This window comes from Medicago sativa, chromosome 4 (genome assembly GCF_051527215.1).
Source record: "Medicago sativa cultivar Bolivia chromosome 4, Bolivia_mono, whole genome shotgun sequence".
Lineage (NCBI taxonomy): Eukaryota > Viridiplantae > Streptophyta > Magnoliopsida > Fabales > Fabaceae > Medicago > Medicago sativa.
Genome location: NC_140752.1, coordinates 94,276,286 through 94,288,466, shown reverse-complemented (window position 1 = coordinate 94,288,466; position 12,181 = coordinate 94,276,286). Strand labels below are relative to the sequence as shown.

Below are 12,181 nucleotides of genomic sequence, written 5' to 3'. Positions count from 1 at the left end.
AATTCCACCCACCATTTCAATCAAAAATTGTATTATTTTCAATCTTTTGTCTCAATGCCATGCCATTTTTCTTTTTGTTTTTTTTTCCTTTCTAAGTTTCACGTATTTGGTATTTTTAACAAGCCAAAATGATTTTTTTTTGAGAAAAAAAAATCCATTTAATATAGTTCTCAAATATAACAAAAAATAAATTATATTAACGCAAAATTTTCATGTATTTTTGTATACTTAATAATTTAATATAGTTCTCAAATATAATTATTTTCGCATTTATTAATGATAATATAATGATAAAGCAATTTAAGAGTAATTAATATGTCATTTAAATTAGAATGATTATATAAAGGTTAAAATGTGTCATTTAATTATTTAGAATGAAAATGTCTCATTTGGTGGATCAGACAGGAAACAGAAAAAAAAATTAAATGATAGCGTTAATTATAACCCTTAATTAAAGGAAACAACTAAACACTACCAAAAAAGAAAAAAACTAAACCAAAAAAAAAAGATGGAAACAAACAAATATTTAAGTAGTATATTATAACAAATAAATGAAAGACATTTAAAATTCAAATAGTTCGATTTTCCTATCTGTATAAAAAAATGAATTATTTGAATCTTTTAACCTTTTAATTAATGTTTTATATTCATTTGTTTTAAGGGAATATTTAATTTACATAAAAAGTTTTTGACAAATTCACAAAAAAAAATTCATTAAATTTTGATTTTTTTTTTGAATGGATTAAATTTTGAAATTTATATTTTTATAATTTAAAATAATTATATTTTATGTGTCATTTTAATTGGGTTGATCCAATAAATATTAAACTTTGTCATTTAATAGGTCAGACAAATAATAGACTAAAAAAAAAAGGTTCTTTAAATAATAGTCATTAATGTGGTAATTTAAATTAAAATGATTCTGTTAAATGTCTCATTTATTTAGTCAGATGAAAAAATGTTATTTAAATGATACCATTATATGATATCATGTTTTGATTCACTATTTTTGATACTAATACTTAGGGGTGTTCAAAGTCGAACCAATCCAAAAGAAAAACCGCTAATCGAATCAATCCAAACCGAAACCGCAAAAAACCGCATTTGGTTTGGATGTATTCGGATCATTTTTTTACCTAACCGCATGGTTTGGTTCGGTTTGCGGTTTTGATTTTACCAACCAAACCACAATACAAGAAGAAAAAAAAACTAATTAAATATATATCATCTAGATCAATACTCATAGAAATTCAATGGAAACTTTAATAAAAGAACATATTTTTTCTCTTATTAAGTTTCTACTTTGCTGCTTTTTCTATCAAAAATGTATTTATGTGCTACTTGAACTCTTAGAGAATGATTTAAATTTTAGTCTTTTGTATTTCTTACAAAATAGGATTACTTTTTGTCCACGTTTTAATTTGGTCTACGTAGTTGAAAACATTGTTGGATGAAAATAAAATTATAATGTTGGATGAAATTTAAAACATTCCTGAAAATATGTTGTGTTTTAGCTTTTTAATTTGATTTTAAAGTTGAAAACAAAAAAAATATATTATTGTCTAAAAAAACCGCACCAACCGATCCAATCCAAACCGGATTGGTTTGGTTTGGTTTGGATTTTATTTTAAAAGTCAACCGAACCAAACCAAACCACGTACTTATTTATCTTGCGGTTCAGATGACTTTTACCCTTAAAACCGAACCAAACCGCACCGCGAACACCCCTACTAATACTAATAATAGCATTCCTAATCAAGATTGGTTTTGCTAATAATGAGTTGACTCAATTTCAAGGGTGTGGATTCAATCTCCGCTATTAGCGTGAAGATCTCTTTGACAAGGGATCTCTAAAATTTTTGTAAGTGCTTATTGAGTCCTGAGACATGTCCTGACCTTGATGTGTCCTAAAATTTTTTTATGTAAAATTAAAGTCTATTTGCCAGATTCTAAAGGAATTTTTTTTGTCAAATAATAATAACAAAGATAATTTAAAAGGAGAATCGAATGATATCAAAATTAAATTTTACCAATAACTCGGTAATTTTTCAAATTTCAATTTTACGAATTTCCTACAATGTTTATCTTGATTTTTTTTTAAAATTATGTCATATGTTTTAATAACAAATGCACGTAATTGTCAAAAAAAATAACAACAAATGCACGTAAATGTGTTTTAATATATAAAAAAAAACTTTCTCTATTATAAAGATTTGGCTTCAGAGAATGCAAAAGTACACGTGTACATATATGGTGCTTAAGCTCACTAAATGTTATCAAACTAATCCACATCAGCATGTACATTTTCAGTTTTTAGTGAGAAAGGAATGCATTAATATGATATTTAAGATTAGACATTTATCATATCATTAGTCAACTATGCATTTATCCTATAAGATATTCATACATTGATGATATCACAAAATTAAAGGGGTAATTGATGTTTTTCTTTTTTGAGGGGAAGGGGGTAATTGAGGTTATTTAATTGATTTTTATTTTATAAAATATTGTTTCTAACTTTCACCATTTTCACACTGTTTCAAAATTCAACGTTCATTCCAAAATTTGAAATTCTTCTCGAATTCTCAAATCCCTTTTTCGTTGAGTGGAGAGTTTGGTTTTCGATGTGTCCTCCTTCAATATACGTTGACATCTAAATGTAAATTTTACATATCATATTTGTAATTTTTTTCTAAATTAAAAGCACAATTTAAAGAGAATATATGACGTCTCAACTAGACTTTATTCATTTTTGCTTATATATATTATATTATTAAAAAAAGGGGGAGATACAAATACAAATTAGGGGGACATAAACCTACCCCAGTAAATCCACGCAAAAGTGTAGGTGGACCCTAAACGGATAATACAAAAAATTAGAACAACACAAGTGGGTCAGCTTCTAATTAATCCTAAAACTAATCAAAGGTTTTGCGTATATATGTAACTCATCAAATTATTTCCCTAATTTATCTATCATATATTTTTTTAATAAGCATGTATTTTGTCAACTCAACATATCACATTAGCGTTTTTTCATTTTTAGATTCCTCCAAAGACCAAAAATGAAGGAATTTAAAATAACGCAAAAAAATAAAATGATTTTTTTTATATTTAATATAAAAAATTAAGCTAATGATATTAAAAATCTAACAAAATATTTCATCATAATGTTTGAAGTTATGAGGGAGTCTTCAATGGGTTGGATCTTCATATTTGGCTAAGAGAAACCCCACAAATGAGATTGACACACCCCTAAAAAAAATGAGATTGACACCACATCTCACTTATATGTTACTCAATATGTACTTTTGCATCTAATGTGTAGAAGTTTAACTCACACACGACACATTAACATCTCTCCCTTAAGCGTGAGACTCTTTGTATCTATGATATGGTGAAATAACCAAATAAGGTCATTTCGTAGAGAGATGTTTTCACTCATTTATTTCATGAGAAGAGAAAAAATAAAGTAGAAAAAGAAATCAGATGAAAAAAGAATTTGAACATGAGAGAAAAAGTAAGGGAGAATAGTGAGTTGTTGGTAATTCTATGGGTTTGTTACGTTGAAGAAAATTGAGATAATTTAGTAATCATGCTATCAAAGTATCAAACTCATTAAAAAGTCAACATCAATTTAAAATGTCTAATAAACATCTACAATTTTCCTTTTTCAGATTCCACTAAAGACCAATAGTGAAGGAATTTGAAATAATAGATGTTGAATAAAAATATATATTGCCTTGACAAAAAAAATTGCATGAAAATGAATGACGTCCAACATCTAAATGTTAAGATTAAAAATATTAAAAAAATAACACGCAAAACTAACAAAACAAATTATCGTAATGTTGGAATTCCCAGTGTAGCCTACATTAGGTTATATCGTAACATTATGCTAAGAGAAACCACAAAAATTAGATTGATACCACATTTTCATACAATTTTTTCAGTTCATATCACTTATATGTTATTCAACATCTTCTCTTTTCTCCATTATAATTTTAACTCACATTTGACATATTACCATCTCTCTCTCAAGTGTGTGAGTCTCCACGTCTGTAATTATGTGACATAGGCAAATAAGATCAAATGAAGGCACAACATGGTCATAAAGATGGGATGGTAGTAATTAAATAGAAGGAGGTTTATGTTTCTTACTTTTATGAGAAGAGAGAAAGGAAATTGAAAAAGAAAGAAGATGAAAAATAAATTTGAGATTGAGATAAATGATACAGGTAAAAAAAAAAAGAATTGTGTATTTGTCGATGAGGTTATAAGAAATAAAGTGAGTTGCTGGTAATTTTATAGGTCTATCGAAGAAGTTTGATATTTTTGGGTAATTAATTTGCCAAAAAATTATACCTAATTAAAAAACACTACAACATTTAAATCTTTTTAATAAGCACGAATTATGTCAACTCAACATTCTACGTGAGAATTTTTCTATAGTTAAATCCAACCAATGATCAAAAGTGAAGGAATTTGAAATAATATAGATTGATTAAAAAATAGTGCATGAAAATGAATAACATCCAAAAACTTATATTTAATATAAAAATGAAATAAATGACATCAAAAAACTAACAAAATAGTTAATCATAATGTTCGGAGTTTTGAACAAGACTAAAATAGGTTAGAACAACACATTAAGCTAAGTGCGACTATAAAAGTGAGATTGACACCACATCATCACCAAAATCTTAACACATTAGTTATATTGATCATCTCACGTATCTATTTCTTAACAATTGACACATTAACATATCTTCGTTAAATGTGAGGCTCTCTTCGTTTGAGATCTGGTGACATAGCCAAATAAAGCTAGACAAAGGCAAAACATAGTAAAAAAGGTTGGTTGATGGTGGTTTCATGGAAGGAGATTTATGTTTGCACATTTAATGAAAGAGAGAGAGAGAAAAATAGAAAAAGAAATAATATGAAAAATAAATTTGAACATGAGAGAAATGATAACGGGAAAAAAGTAGTGTGTGTTTTGTCCGTGGAAATATTAAGAAAAGAGTGTGTTAGTGATAATTTGATGGGTTATTTGAAGGAGTACGAGATTTATGAGTAATTATTTCACCAAAAAATAGACACAATAAAAAAACTCCACATCAATTTAAAATGTCTAATAAACATGTACGCATGTACTTTATCAACTCATCATAACATATATGTAGTTTTCTATTGTTCAATCTCATCAAAGATCAAAAGTGGAGATATTTGAAATATAGAGGTTGGATAAAAAATTGAATGAAATCGAACGACATCCAAAATATATATTGAATATTAAAAAATTAAGATATTATATTAAAAAATAAAAAAAATTAAATAATTCATCATAATATTTGTAGTTATAAGGGAGCATACAATGAATTGAATCCTCACATTTGACTAATAAAACTCCAGAAGTGAGATTGACGCCACATCTTCACCTAAAACCTCAAGACATTAGGCATATTATCAATTCATTCATATGTTGCTCAATATATATATATATATATATATATATATATATATATTGCATCCAAAAGAGAAGTTTAACTCACATGACACATTAACATATCTCCCTTAAGGTTAGGAATCTCTGTGTATGTGATATAGTGAGATAGCGAAATCAGATCAAAGATACAACATCGTAAAAAAATTTGGTTGGTGGTGGTTTCATAGAGGAGTGTTTTTGTTTGTTTCTTTCATGCGAAGAAAGAAAGTAAATTAAAAAAAGAAATAAGATGAGCAAGGAATTTGAACATGAGAGAAATTACGATGGAACAAACTAAGGAAAGTATGTTTTACCCATGAGAGTATAGGTAATATAGTGAGTTACTGATAGTTTATGGATTTGTTGAAGGCGTTGGCGATTGCTGGTAATTATGCAACCAAAATATTAGACTCATTAAAAAAATACCACATCAATTTAAACTGTCTAATAAACATGTATTTTGTGACCTAACACATCTATATTTTCCACTATGATTCCACCAAACACCAAAAGTAAAGAAACTTATAGTAACAAAGGTTGAATAAAAAAAAATTGCATGAAAACGAATGACATCTAAAAATTAAAATTTAAGGCTAAAAATTCAACAAATGACAGCCAAAAACTGAAACAAAAAAATCATCATAATATTATGTCTTCTGTGGAAGCCTACAATGGGTTGTATCATCACATTAGACTAAGACCAATCATATAAGTGAAATTGATATTGCACCAATCGTAAGATATTAGATATATGAGTCACCATACTTATATGTTGCTCAACATCTATTCTTGCATATAATGTGAAATTGTTACTCACAGTTGACAAATTAACATCTCTCCACTAAGTAGCATAGTCTCTGTATACGTGATCCACTACCAAGAACCGCTCCCCCACAATGTTGAACCGGGATATGATACCGTCGTTGGACCTTCAAGGGGAGACATCACTGGTGTGGTTCGGCACATTGGAGAAAGAACAACCACACTACAATGGGTTGTATCATCACATTAGACTAAGACCAATCATATAAGTGAAATTGATATTGCACCAATCGTAAGATATTAGATATATGAGTCACCATACTTATATGTTGCTCAACATCTATTCTTGCATATAATGTGAAATTGTTACTCACAGTTGACAAATTAACATCTCTCCACTAAGTAGCATAGTCTCTGTATACGTGATCCACTACCAAGAACCGCTCCCCCACAATGTTGAACCGGGATATGATACCGTCGTTGGACCTTCAAGGGGAGACATCTCTGGTGTGGATCGGCACATTGGAGAAAGAACAACCACACAGGTGAGAATGATACCACATCTTCATTCAAAACTTTAAGGTTTAAGTATGTGTTTTTTTTCCATTTGTTTGTTGTTAAACCTCCACTATTTTATCAAATCTTTAGCTTTAATCGATACATGATACATAATAATATTCTCTATGTCAAGTATAACCAAATTCTAGCCCGTGCTTGGCACGGGTGTCCAAACTAGTAATTACTCATATGAATAACTTTGGAAGTAGTATTGCTCAAAAAAAAAAAAAAAAAAAAAAAAAAAAAAAACTTTGGAAGCAGTAGAGAAATGTCTATACCGCAACAAATATAAAAACAGAGAGAAAGCTAACACAAATGTGGACGTGCCGGAGTGGTTATCGGGCATGACTAGAAATCATGTGGGCTTTGCCCGCGCAGGTTCGAATCCTGCCGTCCACGTTTTTCATTTTTGTTTCTTCCATTTTTATTTGCTCTCGCTGACTTGCTTCCTCCTCCAACATATTGGAAGAACCAATCAACACAATCACGAAATGCGATGAAATCATATGATCACAAAAATCACATTTTCGTAAATAATTCATGAGTATCTTAAATGTGATAAAACAATGCAAATCAATGAAACAACTCCACCAAATCCATGCATACACAATCACCACAAATCTCTTACCACACCACCCTCTCTCAATCTTAAACAATCTTCTCTCCACTTTCACTTCCTTACTCAATTCCAAAAACAACATCAAAACTTATTCAAATTCATCTCTAACAACCTATGCACTTTCCCTTTTCAATTCAATTGCAAATCCAACAACATTCACCTTCAACACACTCATCAGAATCCACACTCTCCTCTCTTCCCCTCTCTCCGCCCTCAAAATCTTCCTCTTTCTTCGCCGTCTCTCTCTTCCTCTTGACTTCCACACTTTCCCTTTAATCCTCAAAGCCTCTTCTCAACTACACTCTCTTTCTCTTGCTCAGTCTCTTCACTCCCAAGTTTTCAAGTATGGTTTTCTGGTTGATTCTTTTGTTATGAACTCGCTCATTCGTGTTTATTCGGTTAATGATTGTGTAAATGATGCATACAAGGTGTTTTGTGAAAGTGGTTATAGAGATATTGTTTCTTATAATGTTATGATTGATGGGTTTGTTAAAAGTTTTAAGCTTGATCGTGCACGTGAACTGTTTGATGAAATGCCTCAGCAGAATGAAGTTACCTGGGGTACTATGATCGCGGGTTATAGTCAGGCGAAAATGTGTCGTGAAGCTGTTGAACTTTTTAATGAGATGATTGGATTGGAATTTGTTCCGGATAATATAGCGTTGGTGTCGGTTTTATCTGCTTGTGCTCAGTTAGGGGAGTTGGAACAAGGTAGGTTTGTTCATGATTATATTACAAGGAATGGGATTCGAGTTGATTCGTATTTGACAACTGGGTTGGTGGATTTATATGCGAAATGTGGTTGTGTTGAGATTGCGAGGGAGATATTTGAGTCATGTACAGATAAAGACGTGTTTACCTGGAATGCTATGCTTGTTGGTTTTGCTATTCATGGGCAAGGTTTGGTTTTGTTGGAATATTTTTCTAGAATGGTTGGTGAAGGGATTAAGCCTGATGGGGTTACTTTCTTGGGTGTGTTGGTTGGGTGTAGCCATGCTGGTTTGGTTTCTGAAGCTAGAAAGGTTTTTGATGAGATGGAAACTGTGTATGGGGTTGCTAGAGAGGGTAAACATTATGGGTGTATGGCTGATATGTTGGCAAGAGCTGGGTTGATTGAAGAATCAAGGGAGTTGATAAAAGGGATGCCAAATGGTGGTGATGTGTTTGCATGGGGTGGGTTGTTAGGTGGATGTAGGATACATGGGAATGTTGAGATAGCAAAGCAAGCAGCTCAGCAAGTAATGGAGATTAAACCTGAAGATGGTGGGGTTTATTCTGTTATGGCTAATATTTATGCTAATACAGAGCAATGGGATGATTTAGTTAAGATTAGGAAATCGTTGGGTGCTAATAGAAGAGCTAAGAAAATCACTGGCACTAGTTTGATTAGACTCAATGAGCATTAACAAGATGCCAAGGTGATTATTATTTTTTGTGAAAATAAAGTTAGATTAGTGGAGACATACTCTCATGTTCGGTTAAAGAGAACTCTGAACCTCGTTGAGGATTTACAAAGAAATTTATGTATAACCTACCAGATGTAGAATTCCAGAATTTGAACCAAACTAACGATAAGTGTGAGCAAAAAGTCGAATCATCTGTGTCAACTGCATTTGGCACCAAAATGATTATTTCCTTCGGTACTATTGGTGACTATTTAGATTTAATTACTTAAAATTAATGAGTGATTAAGATTTAAGCACTTGTCTGTTAAATTTATTTCATGTACTGATGCATAGCTCCCTTACTAACACTAGATTTGACTATCTCCGTAATCGCATGGAAGTGATAATGTGTAGAGATTAGTTGGATACTAGAGGCAAAAATGATTTTCTCACCATTTTTTTATAAACAGAAACTTTATTATAAGGAGTACAGGGGAAAAATACTTCCATGACATAGTTTTGGTGCCATTGGTGCCATTGGGGAAACCCTAGCCATTGATGTGTGTGGATGTGTGTGGGGATGTGTGTGTGATGTGTGTGTGTGGTGGAGATGCAAGCTATGGCACCAATGGCACCAAAGCTATGGCACCAAAGTGCTACTCGTACAGGGGTGCTCAAAACCCATTACAATAGAATAAATTTATGCACTTTCAATTTGAAGATATTGTAATAGACAATTATACCAATCCGAGAAAACAAACTTTCTACTTCTACCTTCTCAATTTACAAACCAAAACCAAAACCAAAACCAAAAAAACTCTTTTGATGCTGTTCTACTTCTACCATCACCTTCAACTTAGCCACATTTCAATTGGAAAACAAAAAGTTATTTTCTCACACTTCATATTTTTGTCTGAATTTTCCTCTTCTCTTACTGCCAATATAAGTTGTTGGGCTACTAAGGCTCTTAGCATTCCAGATTTTACAAGACATGTCAAGAGCCAGAATGATAAAGTTATTAGTCACCTCATCTACAAAACTGACATTGATTAAGTTACTTCCAACCCAATTCCACTTCTTGGTATAATTGGCGGCCTTGCAACTAATAAATACTCCCTCCGGTCCTATTTATAAGAGAAAGTTGGGTCAACAAAAGTTGATGTATTTGGACTGGATTTTTAACTAGATACATCAACTTTTGTTGACTTAAATTTCTCTTGTAAATAGGACCGGAAGAAGTATTTATTAGTGCTTAAATTTCTCTTGTAAATTTCTTTTGTTGACTTTTGTTGATGTACTGTATTATGGAAATCCTTGGTGTAAGTGTTGCCACTATCACGACCAATATTGTGATATTAATGCTTTAACACCTACAAAAGCTCTTGTTAAACTCAAACATGGTTCACCTTTAGAAATGGAGCTCTTCTAACGATGCTACTTGGAATTGCATTCTAACCGTGGAGGCTTCTCTAGTCATGTGAAAGCTTTGCTTAGACTTGGCTGGTAGGATTGTGTTCTCCATATCTTAAATAGAAAACAAACCTAAACAATTACTTGGAACTTGAATTTTCTACATTAAAGTTTTCGAACATTTTCTGTGTTTAGCGTCAAAAAACGAAAAAACTAGATTCGTAATATAAAAAATTGAACTAGTATTGGTGGGGTGCGCCAAGCTTATGCAATAGTGCAACGCATAAACGACACTTGAGAAGCCCAATAGCAAGCTATTTAAGTGGCCTCTCCCCCTCAAAAAAGTAATTTAATATCATGTGACCCATTGGGCCACATATCAGATATTAAACTGATAAGAACAGATACTACACTTGATCTTAGCCAAAAGGCCGAGAAAGGTATGAATTGTAATGAGGCCTCGCATCTGTTTTTATATTCACTGTCTACTCAGCTCTTTTCTTCATTACTCGATGTGGGACTTTTATGCAGTAGCACCTTGGGACTATTACACCATTCCCGTTTATCTGCTGCTAAGTTTCGTTTCCCTTAAATTTTTAACGTGATGCCTCCGGTATCAAAATGGTAAATAAACTATGAAGCCACACGCACAATTTTATTTTGAGTAATCATGATATTTCACAAGTTGTTCAGAATCAGGGAATTTACTTGACTTAATAACTTGTCAGTCTTATACACTACAAATTTCTTTATTCCTAAACATTATCATCAGATGGAATTTCCCTTTTACCAATTCAGATAATATTATGCTGAAGTTGTTTAGGCCTTAGAACTTACAATTTGGACTGTATTGGTTGCTACGTACAGGAAAGTGAAGTTCCATAATATACATCGATGAGTCTACAGAGTTAAATGTCTACTAAAGACAAGCCTTATAACTTCTGGTACCTAGAATTGGGAAATACTTGTGTGACATTAATGTCACGGTGACATTAAATCTGGACCACACATTGGGTGACATTAGATGTGTTGTGTGGCCCAGATGCAATGACAATGACAATGTGTGGCCCAGATGCAATGGCACGGTGACATTAATGTCACCAAAGTGCCACCCCCTAGAATTGATCCATGTTGTACCTGTTCCTGTTGATTACTTTGAAACTTGGTATACCAATGGTGCTATAGCAGAGACGGTACTAAAAATAACTTTATTTATTTTTTATTTATTTTAGGGGGTACTAAGAGGGACTTTAGTTGATAGATTTGAAACTAAACAGGAAGGTCAGGAATAATAAACAGGCACTTCCAGGTCTACTTTTTTCCCTGAGTACAAACTAAACATAAACACTTTTTCCTATTTTTTATTTATTTTAGGGGTACTTCCAGGTCTACTTTACCTTAAGGTCATCAAATAGTTTATTTGACCTACTAAACAGGTTTTTAAGTAGACTTACTTAAAAGCCTTATAACTAAAAATAAATTTTAACTAGATTAAAGTCTACTTAAAAGTCAATAACAACAAAGCCTATTAAGGGACTAATAGATAGAGAAAAAAGTGTTTATGTTTTTAATGTATGCAATTACTTTTAATATAATTTTTTTTAAAAAAGCTTAAGCCTAGACCTATCTACTAAACAGACTAAATCAGGCCAAGCCAAAGCAGGCCAGGCCGTAGACCCCCGTAGGTTGGCCCGGTCTATTCCCAACTCTGGTTGTCATTAACCATGGAGGAGGGAAAATGAGAAATTTTTCTTATATCTTACTCCCTCCGTTTCAAAATGAGTGTCGCTTTAGCCCGTTGCACATAGATTAAGGAATGCAATAAAGTAGTCAAATGTCATAGCAATTTTACCAAATTATTCTAATCAACTATTGGTTTGTTTTTCATTAAAGAAAAAAATAATACTTTGGAAGTAGTGTAACATAGTATTAATTTAAGGGTACAATTGAAAAGAAAAAATT

General features: G+C 31.7%; 1 protein-coding gene and 2 non-coding genes across 3 annotated transcripts; 2 read left to right on the top strand and 1 right to left on the bottom strand.

The window, feature by feature from the left end:
- Positions 1–7,122: 7,122 nt before the first annotated feature.
- Positions 7,123–7,204, top strand: TRNAS-AGA (transfer RNA serine (anticodon AGA)). The gene has a single exon. It is a non-coding gene; the product is annotated as a tRNA-Ser (tRNA).
- LOC146934019 (Pentatricopeptide repeat (PPR) superfamily protein) lies at positions 7,200–9,070 on the top strand. The gene has a single exon (XM_085705851.1). The coding sequence runs from the start codon at positions 7,346–7,348 to the stop codon at positions 8,828–8,830; it is 1,485 nt and encodes a 494-aa protein (XP_085561977.1). The 5' UTR covers positions 7,200–7,345; the 3' UTR covers positions 8,831–9,070.
- A 1,397-nt stretch (positions 9,071–10,467) lies between these two features.
- LOC146934018 (U2 spliceosomal RNA) lies at positions 10,468–10,663 on the bottom strand. The gene has a single exon (XR_015009012.1). It is a non-coding gene; the product is annotated as a U2 spliceosomal RNA (small nuclear RNA).
- Between the last annotated feature and the right edge of the window lie 1,518 nt (positions 10,664–12,181).

Bases quoted from the DNA above. Each gene is read 5' to 3' on its own strand.
- LOC146934019 (XM_085705851.1), top strand. From the start codon at position 7,346: ATGAGTATCTTAAATGTGATAAAACAATGCAAATCAATGAAACAACTC.